This window comes from Meleagris gallopavo, chromosome 12 (assembly GCF_905368555.1).
Source record: "Meleagris gallopavo chromosome 12, MGAL_WU_HG_1.1, whole genome shotgun sequence".
Lineage (NCBI taxonomy): Eukaryota > Metazoa > Chordata > Aves > Galliformes > Phasianidae > Meleagris > Meleagris gallopavo.
Window position 1 is genome coordinate 7,081,897 of NC_139415.1, and position 24,808 is coordinate 7,106,704.

The window sequence follows — 24,808 nt, forward strand, 5'->3', positions numbered from 1 at the left end:
ACACTTCATTGAGTCCTTCTCTCTCTCTTACACCATGAAAAATATCCTACAATATCAACATTCAGAACTATTCTATCTCTGTACATAGTTTTCTGAACACGTATTGCAAGCTGAGGTCTCCAGTTTGACAATTTAATTTTTCTCCATCACTGATTTTGGAAAAGAAATCATCTTAAAAATTAGCAAATGCTTAAACTGAACTAATTAGCTAATTAAAATAACTATATCAGAGCACTTTCTCTCTAGTGTTAACTGTGATGAATCCATTTGGCAGCCAAAAGGTCTTAGAATCCATAAAAGATTTTTGATTCTAGAGGCTTCCATGTTTTGAATTTGAAAACTAGGAGTAGAGAGCCATATTTCTCAGTTATTTTGTAGTTTGAAATCTGGCTGTGAAACTCTGTTTACTTTGTGTTGGACTTCTGCCAGAGGAGGCCTGGTTTTAGCAGATGGCTGTGGAGTGGAGGCCAGACGTTTCCTGCTGCATCCTGATCAGGCACCAATAACACCGCTCGTGGTCACAGGCACTGCTGCCATCGATGCTGACGGTGCAGTGCCTGCTGGCAGGAATGCTGTGGAGGGTCTCTTGAAGTGGATCTCCAGGCTAAAGATTGCGTGGAAGAGAGCATCCTGACAGCTTGGAGCACTTGCATGAACAGACATGGTCCTTGGAGAGGTGGAGTTATGTGTCAGTAGACGAGCAGGAGACGGGTTAAAGTTTTGACCAAAAAGAACGGAAGTATTAAAACAGAGACATGAGCTAGTAGTGATGAGACATGACTGCTTTGATCTTGGCCTGTACAGTACTGTCTTGTTAAATACAAGGAGCTTAAAGAAGAAACAGATAAGACAAAACATGAGACTATGGCATTGTATTGGGGTGTGAGGCTACCTGTCTGTTTTGCAGGCATAATGTGTGAGCGGTGTTTTCTTTTTCCTGCATTTTTGGGGACAACTTCTGTGAGAAAAAAAATCATGATTGTGTCCCCAAGCTGGTGTTTGACAAGACACATTGTGCTTGCAAGATGAAGAATCAAAGGGCAACTGCTGTAGTTGAAAGTGCTTCTGTATCACTGGATCATTGTCTTGTCCATTTACGTACAGGAGAAAATGCCAACAAATTTCTCAGGAAGCTTGGAAATCCTCGAGGATTCTTTCAGGCACCAATTTAGGACATCCATTGTTTATATGGGAATGCAGCTCTTGAACCAACGCAACCGAAATTCACAGTTTCTTGTACTGGGGTCTGTTCTACTTGGCTCTGAGTCTGGGAATTTGGTGCTCTCCCATCCTCTGTCACATCTACATTACCATGTTATGCAGTGACCTTAACTGGGTCACGATTATCTGCCAATGGCCACCAATGCATGTGGCAAGATAATTCACAGGAGGTGTCCCTGCAAACAGGAGCTGTCCTGGTCCTTTTAGTCAGCTATTGCAGGTAGGCAACATTTACTTTTGAATACCTTTCCAGATTACTTCTGAACTTGAAAAAAGGACAGAAGTGTTTTGCTGTTTGCTTTATTATATGAAACTTGCATGTACTTCTCTCTCCTTACCTTTGCTTCTGTCAGTCTCCCTAAAACTGAGCCTCTGAGTCAGAATGAAAGACAAGTGAAAGACAAAGCAACTGCATAGTGGTCTAACTAAAAATATTTTTAACCCTAACTTCTACCAGCAAGGTTATCAAATATTCAGTAACACTGAAAATGAAAGGATGTCAGTTTGAAACATGACTCAGCTAAGCATCAAACTCTTTTCAATGACAGCCTTCCTTCCTACTCATCAGCCTTGTACAGGACAGTCTGAGTCATTATTTCATGACCCACTGTCCCCTTTTAAGTAGCTTTCTTAGTCTGCAGTAGTTGAATAAAGCTATCAGGTTATAGAAACACCATACAACTTTTTCAAGCTCAGCAGCCCATCTGAAATTACATTGAGACAAAGATTTATTGCACTGCAAAGAAGATTATAGAAACAAAAAGTTTCAAACTGTCCATATCATCAAAGAACCTGAATGGACCTTGGAAATTTAATTGGGTTATCGTGACTTCCAGAATGTAAACAATCTGTGTATCATCCTGGCACAACACCACACTCCTCATCTGCCTACCAGGGCAAGCTGTAGCCAGGCCTATGTGAGCCTGGGCCATCGCTATCTTGCATCTGGCGATTGTCTACAACTGCACAGTCAGGGCTGCATATCCATTTTGTTAGCATCTTAAACTGCCTTGCAGAGGTATAAAAGACAACAGAGACAGCAAAGCAGAGAAGAACTGGAGACAGTGAAGATGGTTTCCAAGAAAACAATTTCTGTAACAGTCAGTGTGGTAGCTAATACTTGTCCTTTGCTGGAGATGGACTTGTGATTCTGGGGCCTGCTTCATACTTCCTTGTGTTTCCCATTATTAGGCAGGTTGCAATACTGCTCACCACACACCGCTCACACTCACTCTACACAAGCTGCTTGCAAAAGCAGCAAAGTTCAGCGAAGTCCTGATCAAGGAGATTTTCCTGCTTTTTTAGAATTAAAATAGCCCCTTTTTCACTGCCACATTTGAACACAGCCCAATTTCTTCTGTCAGTTATCATGACATGAGTTTGAAGGTCTTCTAGATAAACTAGATTTTTTTAAACGATAGAAAACATACAAGCTGAAGTATATATTAAAATTGGTTACGGGTACGATTAGTTATCCCATTCCCATTTTACTAGTGCTGCACATGAACAGAGGTAACAAAATAAAGCAAATCAGAGGAAGTTGTCTTGGGCATAGCTCAGGAGATACGGTGACACACATCCCCGGGGAGAAGAACTGCAAAGAAGGCATCAAAATGGAGTTCACTGAACCAGTGTTTAAAGCTTTTGGAAAGTGTCTTTTTTAGCAAGGCCCTAAAGTCAATTATCCTCACAGAATTTGTTTTATGCTTGCCTTGAGGATAAAGGTAGCAGAATTTCATTATTTATCTCCCTATTACCCTCAGTTTAGTCTATGAATGTGCACGTCTCTTCTTGGCCCCGTGTTAGACTTAAGATGGCAGATCTCTCTCAACTGACAGGAAACAGAGAAGAGCACCCACCCTTGGTATTGGCTGCTCAGAAAGGGCAGCGAGACATTGCTCCTTCAAAGCATAAGAGTGTATTCCCCAACTGTCAGGTGCAATTAATAACAGGGAAGAAAAAAAAAAACAACAAAACAAAATAATGAAAAATAGGTTAGTCTGTATTTAAGCACAACTTTTCCCTACAGAGAGGCCTTATGTTAGATCTGAAGCTAGAGAAATGGAGGAAAAATACAGATTTGGAATCTGCAAAATCTATCTGCAGAAGGGGAATGCCTGGGAACAGAGGCATAAGACCAGAAAGGCCTTTGCCTACCTCGTCTGAGCTGAGCTGCTTTACTCCTTAAGAATAGACATTTGAAAAATGGGAAAGAAAATTAAGATTCTGGTCCTGAAAATGCTGCTCAGGCTTCTGGCATGTTTAGACATAAGCACATACTTTTGTTTACAGTAATGGCACCTACAATTAACCTTTATATTAATTTTCACATGTCTTTTTATACGATGCTGACCAGAAGCCTCAATCTACGTGTCCAGCAAGGGTATTCAAAGGCATAAGGACTCCAAAAGAGGGTTACGGTGGTCTTTGTGGATATTCCTGGAAGGTCTTCAGTGTTTTGTCAGCTCATTTGAGTTCAGATTTATCTCTTAACAGTTAAATGGTCCTCCTCACTCTCTTCAAGATAATTCTGTCAGCACAAGCTCCACTGTTTAAACAATTATTCTGGATCTATTTCTTCTTTTTTTTTTTTTAGTTATATATAACCATGCAAACTGCATATAAGGAGCTGCCATTTTTTCTTGCATGCATTTTGCAGAGACCATATGAAATTTAAAGCTATTCCACTGGTTGTGTAAGAGTCAACTAAGCTGGCTTCCGTGTATTGGCCTAACATACGTAAAGAGGAAGAGCCCTCACTTGGAGTCAGTGCAGCTATACAAAAAACCTGGGTCAAAGCCTGTGCTTGGACACATTGTGAGAATGGGAACGTGAGAAAAGCACTGGAGTTATTTCTAACATGAAAAAAAGGCTTTTGGACAGCAGACTGTGGCCTTTTGTGCTGTTGCTATTTGATTCCATAACAGACCTCTCTGGATTTTGCTCTTTAAAACTTTTGCAGCAGTAACACCTACTGGCTAAATCAATCATTAGGAGACCCCAATTTTATGTTAGGCTTCTGTATGTTCCCATCACAGCTAGTGACCCAGCAACAGAAACGGGCTTGCAGTTGAAAGGCTTCATGCCAGAAGAGCACAGGAAAAAAAAATAAATTTGTAAAAAAAGGTAAATTGGTGGTGAGATATGGGAGTGCACACATAGGTTTGAGGCCTGGAGTCCACTTCCACCACAACAGTGCCTGGGATTCTGTCCCACTTAACTCATCTGGGTGCCAAGTTAATCCCATTCTGCCCTAAAGCACCAGGTGTGGTTGCAGGGTGGCAGTGGTGGTATGAGGGTGCCAGTGTGTGCAGCAGGTTTTGCAGAACAGATGTGACTAATTTCTTTTTTGGTCATATGATGCCAATACAGCTATAAATAAGTATGACTACAATTTGACATTGCTGGGAACTAAATTAACAAGGAACTAAATAATAAATTTGTCTGTCTTCCAACTGCTGGTTTTGACTGAAAGCTATGCTAAAATTATATATATTTTTTCCAATATATTTTAATAGTCTGTGGTCCTTCAAACATGATGCACATCTGTTGAACCTTACTCTGATATACAGGCCCATCAGTTTCAATAAGGGAGAACCTTTTTAGGCCTGGGATCTAAGTGAGGTAAGCTCTGCCTCAGATTTCAAAGGGTCAAACCATGGATCTCAGCAGAAGCAGCTGACAAACAAAACTAGGAAATACTACCAGGATCAGCTCGGTCATATTGTACAAGGTTACATGTGTGCTGATCAAAAAGTATATTGAAGTCGCTAGCCTTTCTGTTTACTTCTGATTAGAATTTTTACTTGTGTTTATACTCACTTCTTGGATATTCTTCAGAAATTTCCAATCAAAGTAAAAAAAATTTTTAGTAAGAAGCAGGAACAAGATAGGACATCATTTTTGTGATTCTGACTAGAGGTTTTATGAGAAGAGAATCCCCATCACTGCCATAGCCGTTAACGTTTTGACTTTAGGGCAGCAGAAATGTAAGGCAAGATTTAATTTCAAAAAACTCGTTTTGTTTGGTGACAGTCATTTACAAATGCTCATCTCCTTCATTTAGCAACACTATGTGTATTTACTTTATCAGTAGTGTGTAAGGCCCACATTTTCAGGGATCACTGCAGGCCAGAAAGGCACCCGCTTATCCTCAGGTACAGTGTAGGAAGGTGCTGGGGCATCCATCCTTCTGCTCAGGCTAAGAAGGGTCCCACTGTGCCTGGCTCAGCACTGACCGGGGAGGCCGGGCTGGACGCCCTGTGCTGCAGGAGGGCACAGGGATGGGGTCTGCACCCCTAAAGATGAAAAACTGCTGCTGTCGGGGCTCGGGTTGCGTAAGAACATTGGAGGAAGGAGAGAGAGGCACGTCTAGGGCCATTCGGAAGGTTTTGTGACTGTTTGGCGCCGGTATGAATCAGATGGAAAATGGCGAGTTCGTGCTCGAACGCCACTGGAACTAGAGGGATTGGGAACAGAGAAGCAGCGGAGGTACAGCGGAGCGGCTTTTGGGGTTCGCGGGAGCGGCGGGCACTGCGGGAAGCGAGCAGGCCGGGGCGAGGGGTGGCCCCTCCGCCTCGGCGACGGCTTCTTCGGGAAGCAGCGAGGGCTGCGTGCGCGTTAACGGCGTGCTTTTCCGAGCGCTGTTTACAAACACCGCCGGGTGCAGGAGGATGGGCGGCTGCGCGGAGCACCCGAGGGCGAGAGGTGCGGGGCGGGCGGCTGATGTAATGCTGCGCGCCGCGGGAGGGGCTCACGTGTTCGCGGCGACGGCTCCGCGCTCGGCGCTGCCCGTGCCACTCGCGCCCGGCTCCGCACAGCCGCGCACCGGTGCACGCACACGCGGTCCGCCTTCGCCGTGCCGGCGGTCCTCCCGAGCCCGGCAGCCCCGAGGCCGGTCCGGGACCGCCGCAGGGGGACGCCGCTCCCGCCCCTCCGCCGCCGCGCCCCCGCCCCGGCCCGGCCCCGGCCCCAGCCCCCTCCCGGCGGGGCGGCCCGCCCGCTCGGGCAGCGCCGAGCCTGCGCACTGGGCGCCCGGGCGGGCACGGCGGCCGCGGGGCGAGGAGCGGCGGCGGCGGCGGTGGCGCGGGGCGGGCCGGGCCAGGCCAGGTGCTGCGAAGCGGGGCGGCGGCGGAGCGACCCTGCGTGGGGGCGGCGGAGGAAGACCGGGCCGCCATGCGCCGTGCCGCGGGCCGGGCTCGCCATCCTGCGGCGTAGCGGCGGGGCGCGGCGCGGCTCCCCGCCCGTGATGTCCCCCGGGCGGCGAGGGAAGGCGACTCACTCGAGGGCTGCGGCAGAGGCCTAGTGCGGCCAGCCCGCTCCGCGTCCCCGCGCCGCCGCCGCGCCCCCATGGCCGAGGAGCAGCAGGCGGAGGGGCAGCCGCCGCGGCGGCTCTCCGGCACCCCCGCGCCCGCCGGGGCCCTGCCGGCCCTGGTGCCGGGGCTGCAGGGCGGCGAGGCCAGCGCGCTGCGGCACAAGATCCGCAGCTCCATCTGGTAAGGGCCGGGCCGCGGGCCGGGCGGGCGGCGGGGGGGGGGGGGGGGGGCGCGGCCCCTTTGTGCCGGGCGCGCGGAGCCGCAGGGCCCACCCCGCTGAGCGGCGCCCCGGGGCGCGCGGACACGGCGCCGTCGGGAGCGCGCGCGGTACGCGCAGGTGTGCCGGGCCGCGGCGGTGCGAGCTGGGCGCGTTGTCTTCCCGGAGTAACGGGGCTCGGTCAGCGCGTTTGTGTCCCGCGGTGATGGCAGTTGCGCTGCGGAGCCGTTTAACCTGCCGAGTCTCCTCTCACCTGTTGGAGGCTTTGTAAGCGGACGGCGTGCGCCGCGGGCTGCGGCTGCTTCCTGGTGAGAGCAGCCCCCAGCACGGCGATGATGGAGCCCGGAACGCTGCACACGGTGCGTTTCGCAGCCTCCCCACAGTTCCCAGGCAGGCGTGCGAACGCAGCTCTGGCTCAAACTTGTGATGGTTTGCAAGTATCTGCCCAGGCATCCGTGTTGGTTTTTTTTTTTTTTTCTTTTCCTCCTCTTTAAATTCAATCAAAATTTGAAGCAAAACATTTTACTGAGTTCCTGAGTACTGTGTGTCTGAGGGGCTGTGATGAATCGAGTTCTGCTTGCTGTGCAAATAAACTATTTTGGCGTGCCCTCCCCACCCCCCAGCTGCAGGAGGCACCACCTGCAGTATTTACGTTTCTGTTTTTGAAGGCTGCTTCTGGTTGAAGGGAATGATTTTGGGTCAGGAAGTGGAGAATGGGAAATATAGGTTACTCCTCTTAGGTGATGCTTTCCCTTATATGTGTTTCTGTGGATTCATCCTACTAAAATGCATTGATCCACTACATTGCTTCATACCGTGTTTAGCGTTTTGTTCTGAATTGGTGTGGCTGTCAAAGAAGGCAAGTCCAAATATCTTTTTTCTTGTGTGCGATTTTGCTGTATTTGTATACATATACATACCCTACGTCTGGATGCATAGTGAAATTGAAATCTTTTGTTTGGCTGTTTTTCTCAGAATTGAAATGGTAAATAATAATTCATTGTCCTTAACCAGTACTTGCTACCTTTTGTTTTGGTGGTTGTTTTTGTTCTACAACGTGACCTAGAGAAGAGATCCAAACTGCAGAATTTCCTGTCTGTTTGGATCATTACATCTTCACGCTGTCCTAATTTATTAGGCTGTTTTGTGACATCCTTTCTGGATTTTCTCCTCTGCATGAATGTGCTGTTTGGAGGCGAGTCTCAGGAGCATGTTTACGTTGCATTCAGATTAGGTATCATGTCCAAGTTGAAGACAAAATGGCTACTTAGCAAAACCTCCCCTTTCGTTCTGGGTTTTCTTTTCAAGAAAAAAGAGAGTATACATTAGCATTTTAAATGCAAATTGCTTCTTGCATTCAGGTACACTCAATGAATAGCCTGCCTGCTTGGGCACAAAGGAATGCAGAGCACTGTGTGAGGGTCTTGCTGGGCACCCGGTGCCAGCAGGCTGTGCCAGCACCTTGCAGCCCAGTCTCCTGGGTGCTTCTCTGGCATTCCCTGCAGGATGATGACTTTTCCTCCCTGGCTACCTGGCAGCCTTGCACCGTGCTGGCACTTATCTGCCTCTTCCAGACAGCATCAGCTCCGTTGTGTGCAGCGGGCTGTGTGCAGAAATGCAGTATTTAAGATCAGGTTATTTCTGTTTAAAAAAAAAAAACAAAAAAACAACCTTTTTTCTAAATGTTTTCGCATCCTTCATGACTTCTAGGATTTCTTTGTGTTTCTCTGTTTTTGTATTACTGTCAAACAACCTTCATTTGGAGCTCGAGTCCCGTGTGAATTCATGCCTCAGTGTGGCTGCAGTTGTTTTGAGCACTGCCAGGGCATCATGCATGCTGCACTCAGAGCAGAAGGCCGCCCTTTCTGCACTGCAGTCTGGAGCCTGTTGTCCTGGTCAGTAGCTGCCATGTGCTGATGAGGAGCAAGCAGTGCACGAGTGTGGGAGGCTTGTGAAAATGGCAGTGCTCTGCTGCTAACGTAGCTGGGTGCAACGTGCAGAAGAGAGCTTCCTCTTTTCTGCTTTTCCTCCTCTTCCTCCCCTGTCTCCCTGCCCTGCCAGCTGTGTGTGCTGGCCAGTTGGCATGTCCAAGTCCTCATTTCCTTCCTTAAGGATTTAGCACACCTAGATAAGCACCCTTCTGTATTGTTTTTTGTTTTTTTTCCTCTTTTCTCCTACGCACTTGTGTACAGTGGATGGATATTTTTAGTTGTTTTCATTTGTTTTTAATTTCTTTTTTTAAAAGATTTTAGTTTTCAGAAAGTGTTGGTGAGGAAAAGAGCGTAGCAGAATATAGCAGCTACTGAAGTGCTGGACTTGAAGATCACAAACAAGTCTGTGCTTGTCCTTCCACCACACAGACAAATATAAATATAGTATGTGATGTGGGCCTCAAGGGGGACAATGAGTTGTTCAGCATTTCAACTCGTACTTAATTTATTCTGTTTATTAAATTAAAATGTAGTTTGACAAGAGTAGCTCAAGTAATTGTGAACGTGCAAAGTCCCTTAAAATCAAACAATAGGTTAAGTCGTTCTGGTTAGAATGAAAGGCACAGTCAGCGTATGTACTGAAGACTTGACAGTGTGCTTGCTAGGAGTCCAGTCTGGGTTCTGCTTTGTTTTTGTTACTATATTAAGTGACCAGTAGTGCAGTCTGGGGAGGGGGAGAGAGATTTTCTTAGCTATGCTTAAAAACAGACTGGGAAGTGTTTCTCCACATTCCAACACCACGTATGTACAGCAGGCCAGGTACGGCAGGTAGCTGCAGCCGATTAGTTACTGCAGCCAGTTAATTTCTGCAGCCAAACTGAAATGAAGTTCAGCGCTGTCTGGCCGTGCTTTTCCTAACTGCCCCACACGAACGCATCCAACAAAGTCATGTCTGATTTTGTTTCACGTTGTGTGTGTGACTTGTTCAAACAGTCAGACGTGTTCTTACGGTGTCGATGGAAAGGACAGAAATAATATTAGATGTCTTTTCCCATTGACGGATTAGGAGTCTAGACAGAAGAATACATCTTTGCGGAGCCCAGACGGCTGATTAATGTCAGTTGGGGCAGGTTGCTGAATTGCCCTTGTCTTTCTCTGCTGAACACTGGACCCTAATCTGCCTTGTTTATTCCCCTTTAGATTCATTAAAGCGTTTATATTTATTAATAGCTTTTTGTCCAGACGTTGGAGCCTGAGGCGGGAAACCTCCCCGCTCAGCTGTCTGAGCATATAGACTAATGGGGCTTCAGTTATTTTCTTGGGTGAGGGGACTGTATTTACAAACATGTGATGTTTGTTTGATAGTATTTCGGTACCCAGATGTATGCTGGCAGAGGACGAAAATGAAGTTAGCAAAGAATATGTGTAGCCAAAGGCAGCCAGTAACGTACGCATGCAGCAGAGTGTGGAACAAGGACTGAGGTATGGAGATCACTGGGGAAAGGGGTGTTAGCTGAGGTTCTCTGTGCCTGCTGGGAGGAGGAAAAAAAAAAACAACAGTTTTAGGCAATTTCACCCTTTTGCTTACTGCATTAATTTAAAATCCAGTCAGTAGCTACACATATTGGAGAAATGAAGGGGTTTGTTTTTTTCTTTACTGTGGTGAATGAGTGGTGGTGGTTCTTAAATGAGGTCTTGTTTACTGCTGCAAATGGTAATCTGGTACTTGCATCTGTGCATGGGTTGGCCACAGATTCTTTCACCTAGCCTGGATCTCAGCTCTTTTTGTCCTATAGGCATCTGTTGTGATTGGAGTGTAGTAATTCTGCCCGAGATTAATTTCTCTCCCCCTCCCCCCCGTATATCATCTGTAAGCTGTGCTGAGGACTGGGCAGCACAGGATCGCAAACACAAAGCATTGCTTTTGCAGTCCTTTGAACTGGACGTGGGTGTAGGCTTCAGATTTATGACTTGTGTCCTCAAATCACTTTTCTAGCTAGAAGTTATAATGTGAAAGCCTCATGAGCTGGGCCATATAGTGCCAAATTTCTGCATGTCCTAGGCCTGGTTTGTCTCACACTGAAGTAGGATTGGGAGGTAAATTGTACTCTTGTGAGTTCTGGGCTTTTTGCGTTGCACCAGAAGATCAGATTAGCTGATTGCAATACCGTATTTTCTAGTCTTTGGAAAGCTCCATTCTTTGTCATGACTTGCATCATTTGGGCTATTGCAAGTGCATCTCTCATTCCTCGTTAGACGTTGTCTCCAAGGGTAGGTTGTCACTTAGACTATTGGCAGAGGAAATACTCCACAATTTAGGAAATGCTATTGGGATTTTTCATAATAGGAATTGCTGCTTATTTATAGATGAGTAGAAAAGCATGATTGACAGTCTTAATATTTTTAATGAAGCAACTGACAATGAGGAAGGAGGCTGAGGGGTATGTGTTCCAGGCTCTTAGCAAATGCAGGTGCAGACACCTTTTCAGTAGTTTTCTTCTGCGCTTGAAATTCCTGTAACACCTTGTAAGTACTTTTTTAAAAGGTGATATATTTGAGTCAGGTTGGATTTATCAGTAGACCAATCCAGCTGCATTTACTCTTACAATTTTCTGTAGCTTGAGACAGGAGGGCAGGAAATAACAGCAAAAACTAAAAATAAAAAGCCTCTATTTTTTGTTAAACTGTCTGCTGAAATTGAGTGGAGAATTTCAGTTTCCATAACTGATTCCAGGCTCTTTTTAGTTATTCTGTGCCTCCAGCCTAAAGTACACCAACGACCAACCCCTCCTTCCTGGAGGTGGGAAATAAAGCTTTTGTAATTCTTTAATAAAAAAAAATTAATAAAAGATTACTAATGATTGTGAGGAAGAGCTCAAAATTGTTGACAGACGTACAGGCTACACTCAGTTCAATAAACCCAAGTAATGTTAGAGGTGTGTTTACCCCTTTGAAGAAGTACTTTGAGCTTCTCAGCTAAGAGGTGCTTTAAAACCATAAATATTGCTTACCCACTGTTCCCTGGCTCTATAGTTCTGCTGTCTGCAGATGATCATAATGCTTGCCTGTTCTGAGTGTATTTCTCAACATAGTATATAAGCAGTCAAATGCATAGGAAAAAATTCATGTGTGGACCATATTTCAGTGATTTCAGGGTGAGGGGGGCTGGCCTTCTGTGGGTAAGGCATTTAGCAGCATGTCATTCTCCTTCACACTCTGCTTCCTCAAATACATATGGACAGAAAGTGGAGTTGGTTTCATTTGACTCCATCTGTTCTGCATGCAGTGGTCAGGGTAGCTTGCTTGTTGCAGTTGTAGGAGAAAATGCACTTGTAAGGTGAGAGTCATCTCCAGAGGAAGGTATTGCCATGAAGCCATTTGTCTGATTGTCTTACATGCCTGTTTCTCTTTGGCAATAAGCAAATTCTAAGCAGTGCCAGGATATAACCATCTGTGGTGCAGATCTCTTGAATTGAGCTAAATAAATCCTTCACTGTTTGCCACTTTTTCTTCTCCTAGAGCATGGCTGCTCCATCCTGTCCATGAGTTGTTCCTTGAGCAGGTCTAGGTACACCTTTTATCTCTCACCCCCTACATCCCCATATGGAGGAAACCATCCTACTTGGGGGGAGCTGGCGTGGAAGAGCTCCTCACTGAAGAGCCTTGAAAGAGCAGTTGGTCACATGCACCCCTTGCTATCTGGAAGGTCTTCCTGCGTGGCCTGCTGGAGCAATGCCAGCTCAGTGTGGGAGGAGAAGCAACTTTCCCAAGCGGGCACGGTGGTGGTGGAGTTTCTGGGTCAGCAGGTGTGGGAGCCAATTTGGTCTGCAGGCATTTTTACAAGGTTAGAAAATAAACCTGAATAAAATGAATGCTGACCTTTATATAACCTTTTGAGAATGGAGCTGAGCTTTTATTGAACATCCTGGCTCCAAGTCGGGTGGATAGCTTTACAGAAAGAAGATCTTTGTAAATCTGCTTTTAGGAAGAGTGGATTTCTCACTCTTGTTCGTGGATTTTGTTTTTCTTTGTTTCTTGAAACAGCAGGATCAAATGAAGTATGTTTGGAGAAAAACAGTATTCAAGTGATAAAATACTCAGCTAACTTTTACTGCTTTTCATTTAGAATGCATAGAAATGCATTACATTGCTGACTTCACAGCATCGTGCATACACACAGTTCCTTGTTTCTTAAATGCTGCATTCCACTTTGCTCCACTGGAGTTCTTCTTGTGAAGCCAGTCAGACAGTGTGACATTGTGGTTCAGGATGGCATCTCTGATGAGCTCTTAGTCAGCACCGAGTGGTGGGGTTGTCACCTCAGGCCCCTGCTGGGCTGTGTGTGGTTTGAAGCAATTCTGTTTGGTTTCCATAAGTGTGTATACCATTGACAAGTAGGAATCCGCATCTCTATTTGAGAAGAACACTTAAAACCACCTCCTAAAATTTTCTGGATGCTGGGAAAAAAAACCCAAAACATGAGCATTCTGTAACTGGTTAGATGATAGTATCGGTCAGGTTTGGGTGTTCAAATTTATACTGAAGCACATTTAAACTTCAAAATAATTGGGACTTGGGATGGTTTTGTTGGGGTGTGCGCATGTGGTTGAGAGCAGGGCTTGAGCTTAATGTTTTTATACAGCTCCCATTTGCCTTCTCTTGTTACTTCACTTGACAGAAGTATTTGGAGAAGGGCCAGGGCTGCAAAATTCAGATCAGGATCCAAATTTGGATTTTTGGTTCAAACCTTTCTAATGTCTAATATTACATAGCTTCATATATAAATAAGAAACCCCTTATTTTTTAAGTTGCGAAGTCAGGGAGGTGGCTCTAGAGCAGTCTGGATAGAGTGCTGGACTGCGTATTTGAAAAGTTATTGTTGGATGATTTAGAAGGTAAATTGAATAGATAAAAATGCAACAGTCTGTCATCCAGAAAGAGCCCAAGCAGAAAGCCAGCACTAATTGGTTCTTTCAGGCCTGTGAGAAAAATCCCCTAAATACATCTAAAAGTTCTGAAATTGCTGGAATGTTTTGTTGTGTTCCCCCAGATCGATGGGAATTTTGAGGTTTTGTTTTGTTTTCAGTGGAGTTAGCCAGTATTCCAGTTCTAATGCTTTCTTGATTTAATGGAAAAAGGATTATCTGTCATCAAGTAGGATGCTTGTTATCAGCTGCTGTGCCATCAACCAGCTTTCAGTAAGCTGCCAAGTGTTTTCTGTTTTTGCATATTTAATCATTTAGACAGTGGAAAAACATTCAAATCTTCGTGACTGTTTTTCCTGTTGCTTGTTTTTAATTGCTTGCAGTCCATGCAGTGACATGATATCAGTGCAAGGGCAGGGAGGCTCTGTTTTGTTGCGGTCAGGGTCGATGAGGATGGTCCATGGTAGTGACTGTGAGAAGTCAGACAGAGGGGACTGAGATGGGTGACAGGCATGCAACGCTCTCCTTTTGTCTTCAGTTGGAATCACACCTGGTGAATGGCCCAGTTTTTCGACCGGGACGGTTAAACTTTGGGTACGCAAACTATTGGCAGTGTTTAAAAACAGAGACCAAAACAAAAGTGTGGGTTATTTTACAGTTTCAGAATAACAAAATCTTGTTTGCTATGTAATGTATGATGTTAGTTGGAGTTTTGTTACTTAGCGGTGGAGGGGGCTGTTGTTATTTTTTTCTCTCCAGTAAGGCTTGTTAATGATACTGGAAGCTGCATGTGGCTCTGAGTACATTTCTCATGAGACTCCCTGCCCTGAAGTGGTCACTTTGAGACGGATTGTTTTAAGTCTGTTCTCCAATTCATACTGTGAGTATAACCTGCTTTCAGTGCTGTAGGGACAGGTGAGGACAGGAATTGGCCCTGCTGCTTTAAATCTTTATTTTTTCCCATTCCTGATCCTAAATATGAAAAAATTTCCGAATCATTTAGAAAATTAAACAATCCCTAATAGCTGAGATTATATTTAAAAATCTACCTGAAGAACTTTGTGCTTGGAAAAGAAAGAGGTGAAATGTAAGCTAGTTCTTCTTTTTATATAAATGTATATATTTTTGCATTTCATGCTATTATCTTCTAATACGTTAGCATACATCGTTTGCAGCTGCTCGGTTTGCTGGATGCTGTAGAAGTGCTTAAAATGGTCTGTGGATACATTAACATGAGCTTTTCTGGGGAGCGTGTCTGTTACTTTAATCATCCTGTTAAACAAAATAGTTTAATCACTTAATACTTATTGATATTTTTATATAGCTTAGGGTAGAGGGAGTTTTATTTTGATTTTTGTTTAACCAGCCTAGAAGCTACAGTCCAGAGCAGTGTCCAGCTTGTTGGGCCCATTGGCTGCCTCAGTTCTCCATGCTGAGCTGCTGTGTGCCCACTAAGTCCCACTGTGGTGTGAGCTCGGGGCTTTGCTGGCGTGGTGAGCAACAGCCTGCTGCTTGGCCTCTGGGTAGGAGGAAATGGACACAGTGGATGCTGTCAAGGGATTGAAAAGGTGGCATCTTGTCGTGTTTTTATCTTGCCCTGGAATGTTGCTGCTGCTGCAGGAGTTGCTTTTTCTACTGGCAACCTATAAACATAGTACATGACAAGATGTGTGGCTGTTGTAGAAATGAGAGCTGTGTCTGAGGACACATGTTTTTGGAGGCATACCTGCACTGCTCCAAAATGGCAGCTCCTGCGTAGCATTTCTCTGAAGCTGAGTGTGGGTGGTATTGCTATGTGATTGCCAGGTACCTCAAGTCTGGGAAGAGAATCAAGTTTCTGGGAGAACTCACTTATTGAGGCATCTTTGTATCTTCCCTTAGAGGAAGTTTGGGTTAAATGTCAAAGTCTGTAATTTATGGCTCTTTTCTTTGATGGATAGACTCAGAGGTATGGAGGCAGTCCATATTTCTTCATCAAAAATTCCTAGATGCCATTAAAAGGTTGTTGGGACTCTTGCCATCGGAAAAGTTGGATTGTACCAAATGGGAGGAATTACAGTTAATTATTTTGGTTGCCTATGAAGAAGAGAATTTTTTCAAACTGTCAGCAATACGGGCAAAGTATTGGAACTCTGTTCTTAATATGAAGTTGCCTGGAAGTGTCTGCCTTAAGAGCATCTGGAAGACAAACAAATTAGCTTGTGACTGAGGTGTGCTAGGTTGTAGGATGGGCAGTTTTCTTTTCCTATATTTTGCTCAGCTACTTCTTGCCCCTGTTTGGAAGACACCTGAAAATAGAGTAGTCTGTGTTACTCCTGCTTGTTTTCTCTGATCTCCAGAAATGTTTGTGCATTAAAGCACAAACTCAGATCCTAACTATTCAATGCCTGAAGTTGTAACTATTTGAAAATCTAGAAGTTGAGAAATTGTATCATTTATTTAATTTTGTATTTTTAGGGATGGAATTTTAAGTTCTGTTTTGAAAAATAGTGACAGCCTCCTCCTCCAGAGGCACACATTGTTTTTGTTGTTTATGTGGAGAAAAGTACTGAAGTGGCTTGGATGCTTTTCAAGACTAAGGAGAGGGGCACAGTGATGCTGGATGACTGCTACAAGCTCAGCCCATAATGTGTGTGGAGCCTGTCTGAAATTGGCACTTGAGGTTTCTGCACGAGGGATATCACACAGCATCCATCCTGGAATGTGCAGGCCGTAGTTCCCCTGGCAGAGCATGCAGGCCTCAGTGCCTCTCGCTGTCTGTGCTGTACCGTTAGGGGCAGCCCTATTATGGGTCAGGTACCTTGCTGAAGCAGCCCGTGTTGGTACAAACATGGCATCATCTGCCTGCAGCTGCAGTCTCCCACACTGTTTGGGTTCAGGTATTTCATACTTCCAGCAGTGTTTCTCTTTGAAAGATAAGCAACCACTCTGTGATCCTGGGGCTGGCTTGTTGTCTGTAGCTGCAGATTAGATGCCTGTGACTCCTCTATCTTACCTGCATAAAACCTGCAGCCCTTTCTACTCTCACGAGACTGTCTGAAACAAAGGCCAAAAAATCTTTTAAAACTCTTGCAGGAGTCAAAGACTGTGGCATAGGAACTTTTTATCCAAGCTCAGAGAAGGTACGATGCTTCTTTTTTAAATGATGAATTAAAAGTTTGCCTGTTTTCTTTGGTTTTGTACGTGCGTTTTAAATAAAGAAGCTGTGTTGCTATTGGTGGTCATGTAAACTGAATACATAAGTTAAAAGACCGTCAGACTGCTTGCTGACAGTAATGACTAGTTGCACACCTGGAACCACGGCATGCTGAAGAACTGAGCCAGCTTTTGACTCCAGGAGCGTGCTGCACAATGATATTTACTGTGCCTGACTCCAGCAGTATAGTTCAACGATTAACTTACAGAAGCTGAGAAATGAATTGGCAGCTGAGAGGAAACCATTCAACGGATGAGTGAAGTGAGATTATCACGTATAGTTCTAAAAATGTGAAAAGGGATATTTTGAACAGAAACCATTAATTGAATGCAACAACTAGAGTTAACTTACTAGGTCAAATGAAAAAAAAAAAAAACAAAAGTAATTAATAAATGTACTGAAGGCATAAGAAAAAAAATACTTTTACATTAACTTGGAAATGTTGATTTTATGTTACATAAGCAAAAAGTCTGTGAAATTTCAGGTAAAAATGTGTTGTAAATTGTTTTCTCTTGCAAAAAATACTAAATTCTGACCCTGAAGATATGATAACCTATATCTTAGTCATTTTTTCCTGGTTAATAAAGGCCAAAAAAATTGTCAGCACCATTGAGAATAAAAATGAAAAAACATTTTTGTTTGTCTGTTTAGCTCCAGGGAGGTTACTTAGCTTTCCTTGCACATGTCCCCATGGCTGCATCTTTTTCATGCTAGAAGCTTATTTCTGTTGGAGGGATTGGGAACACGAGGTTCCTGTGCCACCGTGGTTATGCTTCTTGTTGAAGTTGGTAAAACATGTAGTGAAAGTAAACACAAAGATTCAACTGCTTGTGTGTGTGGAAGCCCTGTTTCTGACAGTGCTTAAAGACATCCATGCTTGCTTGGGTGTTACCTATCAGTAGTTCCAGAAGTTTGTATTTACTGTGTGTTTTTGTCACTTTACAGTGATTTTTCTTCAGAGAAGTTCTTAGTTAGCGAGTACTTCAAATATCAATAGTTTTGTGTCAAATTTGGCTCAACATAGGAGCAGGACATAGCTCAAGTACACTGCGTTCTTCTGGAAGACACACTCCTTCCTAAATTCATCAATCTCAGATGAATTTGGCTTGATTAGTTCAGCTACTCAGTAAAGGAGTGGAAAAGCAGCATATACAAGGGCAGCACAGAAGATAATGCCTCCTATTTTATTATGTTGGCCCACGAAATCAAGTGGTAGATGGTGGTGTGGCAGTAAAGGTTGAACCTTCCCACCAACGTTCCAATACATGTTGTGCAACAGATGGCAGCAGAAGGGCAGTCTGACAGAATGGTGTCTGATACGGAAGCGTGGATGAGGCAAAGAGGTGGAATTGAAATTCCTCCTTGCAAAAAAAATGGCACCCATTGACATTCATTGACGTCTGCTGAGTGTTGGTGGAGACCAACCAGTGAATGTGAGCAGTGGGTGATGCATTTCAGCAGTGATGACAGTGACAGTGGGTCACCTCTGCTGGGGCAGACTTTTATGAGTGTGGCATGCAGGCTGTTCACTGCTGGTGAAAATGTATAGCTAGTGGTGGTGACTAAGTTGAATGTTTTGTTGCTGATAATTTGCTCTAACAAACAGGGGTATTGTGCTCTTTGTATCTTTTTTAGTTTTCATGGAAATAAACAGAAGGCATTACTTTTGGAGCTACTTACATATTTCGCCTTGCAAATTCTGCTAATAATTAGGAAAATACATTTTCATTCCTTTAATGCAGACATCTGCTTTCCTGCTGGCATGTTTACACATGTTTAAACATGTTTACACATGTTTACATGTGGTTCACAGGAATGATAATCCAGAGCAGCCAATTCTGCAGTACTGATGGCAATGTCTCTTTCTGGAGAGATCCATCAAACAGGAACTCATGGGAACACCTATGTGACAAGTGCAGTTCAGCAGGTGATCAGATGCTGACAGGTGTTAGCCAGTTGCATGCTGCAGCCTGCAGGTGAATTTTTACAGTGCCATTATCTCAGGTAGTACTGCTTTAGTAATTTGCTTTCTGTCTGCATGCTCTTAATTTTCTGGTTTGATTTTTGAGAAATTCAGAAAATCAGTGCTGTTTTTCTGAAATCTTTTTTAGGTAAGTCATGGTATAACTTTGTGTATTTGTGGGATATTTAGAATGGACACATTGTGAACAGTGAATCCATGTAAATGTTCTACCTGTCTGACCTGCTGTGGTTTCAGTACTTCATATAAGTGCAGGTTGTGTGCCTTCTGCTTTGTTTTTAAAAGAAAACTAACAGAATGAGAACTTGGAAAATAGATACCAAAGTGGTTATGGGAAATTCCGTGCTGGCAAAGCAGGGAATTTACCAGAGAAGTAAGCAGCAGAGTTTTATGCTGTTGTATCCATCTGAGGTCACTCACAGGAGCAGGACAGTGTGGCAGAGCCAAGTGCTGTGCCTGCAGTCTGCCTGCAGAGCTCCAACTGTGTGTCATCTGTTCTGGGGAGCAGCGAAGAGCCCCAGCATGGGATGTTAGGTACTGGTGAGACACCTACTGTCAATAATACTCAATCTGAAGTTAGAGGTGTTGGTGGAGGAGAGAATCTGAAAGCCTTGCTTGTTCATTGATGACAGTTGCAGTGAAGGCAGTGGGTGGAGTGCAGGTGAGTTGAGTGAGGGATTTTGTGGCACTGCCACTGGAGCTGGCTGCTGTGTTTGCTGTGGAGCTGCTGAGATCTGGTGGATGTGTGCCTGCCTTGGAACAGCTGCTCGTGTGCTGCAGGCTCGCCTGGTGTGCTCATTTGACACAGTTTAACTACCAACTATGAGCTAGTGCAGCTGCTCAAACTGAGCTTTGTAGATACAAACTGAAATAGATGCATGCAGGTATGAACTTACATGGCTTAATTAAATTTTGTGCAGCTTTAGTTTTAATCAAACACACCTTATACAGGTTTAGACAAGCTCTTGAGTCTGCAAGTAAACTAAAGTTCACCTAGGCTGCAGGCTAAGAGAACTCAAACTTTGTGAACCAAACCCTTGAGGTGCGGAGCAGCATGTATTTGTAACTCTTCTGAAGGTCTTAGTTTTGGAGTTAAATAATAGGATTTTTTTCCCCCAAGAAACAGAGGATAGGAAACGTATGGGATGTACCCCTTTGGTGTTCTGTGAACTTGCATCAGAGGTAGGCAAAAGACTTCTGACTACTTGAGACTTCATTTGTGGCTACAGGGCAGTTTCTGTGCTTGCACTGTTTGGAAGCTGGTAAGCAGAGGTGAGTGAGGAATACTTTCTCCTGCTGTGTGTCTGTGGTGGGTGGCCAGCCCTGGCAATGCTGCTCTGCGTTTGGGCATGTTCCAGGCCCCAGGCAGCACAGCAGTGGTGGTGTGAAGGCTGGCTGTGTCCTGAGGCACTGAGGCAGGCCTCCTTCAAAACAGGCAATAGGAGCCCTGCAGTTATTGACCTTGCTGGTTTTGGAGTGGGGCACCAGAGCATTGGCTTGTCTGTGGGACCTGGCAGTGCCCAAGCCTGGGCTTTCTCAGGGTAGTACCACAGGACAGCTCGAGTATGGCACTGCTGAATGGATACCTTCCCAGGTACCAAATTAATAGGATAATGAGGAGGTGCAGCCAGCAGCAAACCTGTTTATTAACAAAAAGCGACTAGAATAGCTACGGGTTGTGGAAATGTTTAAAGTAACCATGAGAAATAAGCAAGAAAAACACTTGTCCTGGCACCTGTGCCAGCACAGAAAAATGTGTGTTTGCAGTCTGGGAATATAGGAAACTGTTCTGAGAGTGCTGCTAACACTGGAGGCTTTTATATTGAGTTGTCTGAGTTTTGTGTAACTGTTCACTAATCCTAGCTCTATATGCATCTGTACGTTTTGGGGTGTGTATTAAATGTAAGCCACTGCCTTTTTCTTGTGACTGTGTATAGCATGGCACTTCGTTATCAGGCATTTGTAGCCGTAGTTTGAAAAGAATGCCCAGAAACAGGTGTGCATCCTGCATGTCCTGTGCTGCACAGCATGGTGCTCCACTCTGCTCCCATGTCCTGGTGCCTCTGCAGGCATGGGAGCTTTATAAAGCTGATGATACGAAGGGCATTTGTGTACCTGTGTGCTGTGGACATTTCCTATTTTCTGTTGTTTTTAAGCATTGCTGAGGAATGTCACCCTTTAGTTTCACTAGATGTCTTTTCATAGAACCATGTGGGAGAAAGGCTTGAGAGACATCTAATGTGTTCTAGCATCTCCAGATGAGACCCCCTAGAAATACTGATCTTGAGTAATAATGTCATAACTGGATTAGGCTTCTGCTGACGTTATGTGAAAATGCTGTAGCAGATCTTACTGCTATCTATAGACTGAATCCGGAAGCAGCAACAGCTTGTCTGTTTGTAGTTTTAAAAACAGTTTCCTTGTGAACTATGCAAACCATTATGATAGCCAATTTGCCACTTAGCCACAAACCATCCTGCTTTTAGCAGAACACACTTTGCACTGAATCCCTATTTGAGCAGTCTTTTCTGTGTAGTTTGATTGAGATCATGGTGTGCTGTGTTTGGCCTTTCTAGGCAGTCAGTCCTTGCAGGTTGATCTTGGAATACCCTGCAGTGCCTCATACAGATTGTTAGTAATAAACACAGGGCACAGCTCCTCTGAAGTCACATTATCTTCCCATATTATGTACAGAGGACGCTGAATCCTTGGAGTAGTGTCCTGCCTCAATGTAGAAGCAGACACTGCTTTTAATTCAATCCAGCACTGAAGAAAACACACGAGAGATGTGAAAAACCACTTTCTTTGTCTATTCTAAGAGTTCATTTGAGTAACTTGTAGCAGAAGTGTGTTTTTAAGTAATTACAAATAACACACACACTCACAAATAGAAATCGAAACAACAACAGGAACTGCAGGTGGCTGTTCTGTACGGAATAGGGCACCCAGCGTTGTTGCAAGGTTTTCCCAGTTAATTATAGAATTGCGGGAGGATGTTTTAGCATTTGCATACAGTTAGGTTTCTGCAGAAAGCAAAAAGAGATATTGGTGGGTTTACATTTCGGACCCAGGTATGATGTCTCCCAGCTCAGTATTTCTCAGCAGTTCTTACTTTGCAGCTCATTACAGTGGGCTGTGTTTGAGACTTGGGCACTTTGTTAGCAGTTTTATCTTCCTTCTTTGTTCAGCTGTTCGTGTGCTTGGTGTTATTTACTACTCATAAAGTCATCATAGTTGCAGAATGGTGAAGGGATTAAATAACCGATAATTCTGTATGAAGCATTTTTCTTGCTTTATTTTAGTAACAAGCGTTGAGGACATGAGTTCTGCCCAATTTTAACTAAACTGCAGTAACTGAAAATGCTGAAGCATACTTTTTTCAGCCCTGTAGTCAGTGTTGCTTTTTGTGTCTAATTTAAAACCAGCCATGCTTACTCACTTCAGCAAGTGGAAGGGTGTAGATTAGGTCACAAGGAAGATCAGTTGGTTGCAGCTCAGCCTTGTTCCCCTGTTTTATCAGTTTGCTGTTTTTCTTGCTTCCTTATTTTGTGAAGAAAAGTGGTTTGTCCTGGATCGAGCTGGAGAGCCACTATTTACAAATTGCTGGACGCTTTTTGCATTTACTTTCTGGGGGCATGAACTGGATACTTCCGTTCATCTTCAGTGGACAGAACACGGCTATTTTTGTGACACGATTACAGGCCCTGTACCTGATATATGGAGTAAGAGTATACTTGCATTTGAATACAGATTTGCCTCGTGTTAAATGTTTTGCTTGTGTTGGAGCTAGTTCAGGTAGTTTAAATGAATGGTGTGGGTGAGTTTGTCACTGTTGATACTGTCCTGTTGAAATGACTGATGCTGCAGCTTTACGTTTCTGCCTTCCATTGGATCATGGGCTTGTGGGATGAGCTGTTATCAATCAGTTAATTGATTCAGGGGGCAGCTGGTCTGCATTAATGAAATGATAAATTTTCTGTTCTATCAGCTCAAGGAAACCCAGCTCATCTCTGGCTGGGCAGTTTGCACAATCTGATGTAAAGGCACTCTGCAGAAAGGCAAAATGAAGTGAGCTGAGTAAAAGCCTGTTGCTTCCACGGATTGTGCTGCACTCAGAGTGGCATCTACAGGTGCCTGCATGGGCTGTGATTTCACCTTTACACTGCCACAGTCTGGTTTTCCATGGCCTTAGTCCTTTGCTTGCTTCAGGTATTTAGCTGGGACTGGGGTAGGTAGTACAAGGCAGCTAGGTAAATTGATGTTTGGAGAATTCAGAAATAGAACTTCGTTAATGTAATTTTGCTGTGTAGAGACATGGAGATAAATTATCTTCAGAGTAGATAGTGCTAAATTCATAAATATGTTTGAAGTCATAATGGGGTCAAATCCTCAATTATTTACGTTTTTGTGTAGACACCTCTGCAAAGCCTGGTTTTTAGGGTAGATTCAACCACCCCACAGCGCTCCAACACTGAAGGACTGGAGAGACTCCCGGTGTGGCCAGTGACATTGCTTACCTTGCCCTTAAGGCGTGCAGTTCAATTAACCACGGGGTATGGAGAAGCGCAGGCAGGGAGTGAGCCCCTAGGTGGCATCAGCAGCCCTGGGTTTTGAGTTCTCCCTGTCCCGGGGGGAGGGGGGTGAGGAATGGAGGAGACTCAGTAATTACGATGCTGAGGTTGACTCGTGGAAATGCCCTGCCTGAGTGTGCTTCCCTTTCGCTGTAGCTCCGTTAGCAGAGCAATACACTCATCCCTTCACTAATTCAAACACATTACAATGTTGTTGCAGCTCTGCTTTCTAAATATTTAATCAAAATGCTTTCACAGCCATTTTACTTCTTTATCAGTATGATCCAAGCCAGACAATGCAGCGTGGCATATGTTGGGATGTTAATTGGGTAAAAGACATAGGCGGCTGTTTTCATAATTTTCTCCTTAGAAGATCCTTAGCTCCAGTTTAACATTTCTTTATGATTCTGAATTGAAGCTTATATAAATTTAGGGCTGTTACTCTAAGAAGGAAGTGCAGGGAGTGTTTGGTAGTACCTCTTACTGCAGTGTGGTTGGCAATCCTGCTTCTGAGCAGTTTCTCCCAGCATTCAGAAATACATGGATTTCTTTTTAAATGTTCTGTGATGTCGTCAGAGTTCTGGAGGAGATACCCAAATCTTTTGAAAAGGGAGTGTGTTCAGGTTAATAATTACCCCTTCTATTTTAACATCTCTTTTCTGGAAGATGACTTTCACTGAATTGCGCTGGTGATGTTTAGCACTGGAATCCTTGAGAGCTCACTGGATTTTTGTAAGAGGCAAAGAGGCAGCAGAAAGTTGAATAAGCCACAGAGCTCCTGGTAGCTATCAGCACCAAAATACCTCCTGTGGCTGGGAGAAAGCACGCTCACTGTGCTGGGAGGCTGGAAGTGCTGCTTACTTGGTATTGTTCCACCATAGAAGCGGCCTTTCAAACCTTCATTTAGCCCTTGGTGTTAAGTGGCTTGACAGACAGCCCTTGAAGATTGTGTTGGGGAATGATTAATGTAGTGGAAATGGAGACTTTTCATAGCTGAGTAACTGACTTGTGAAAGTTCATGTGGCCAAAGCAAGTCTTTCATGGCATGCACTCTGCTATCTCCCGTGCCTTCCATTCTCATAAGGAAGGCTTGTTTTACAGCACGTTCCCGTACAGATGGGCTACAAATGAGCTTCTGGGAAATTTCCTTGTGGCTGCTGAGCAGTCTCTATCTCTGGCCCTTGTTGGAGGTGTACTGAGTATTTGCTGGTTTTGTGCTGAACTCTTAAGAGAAAAAACTTGTGGCTTTTTCCCCCACTTGCTTCTCCAAAGGAAGCTTATTTTAGAGCTTTATAAACCTGTTCTCGCTTTTTATTAATTGTCTGAGATGGTAGTTGCTTTATGTGAGTTGTTAGCTTATTAACAATGATGACGGTAACTATGCACTGGGTATTTGTTTCTAGTTGCAAGTTTTCTTACTGCATAGTGTATGTCAGGTAATAATGCAGCTT

The 24,808-nt window shown here is 44.3% G+C and overlaps 1 protein-coding gene across 1 annotated transcript in view; it reads left to right on the forward strand.

The window, feature by feature from the left end:
* Nucleotides 1–6,570: 6,570 nt before the first annotated feature.
* RFX7 (regulatory factor X7) overlaps nucleotides 6,571–24,808 on the forward strand; it is a 50,986-nt gene continuing 32,748 nt past the window's right edge. The window contains exon 1 of the mRNA XM_085233656.1: nucleotides 6,571–6,716. Within this exon, the coding sequence (XP_085089782.1) occupies nucleotides 6,571–6,716 (146 nt within the window). The remainder of the gene's footprint in view (nucleotides 6,717–24,808) is intronic.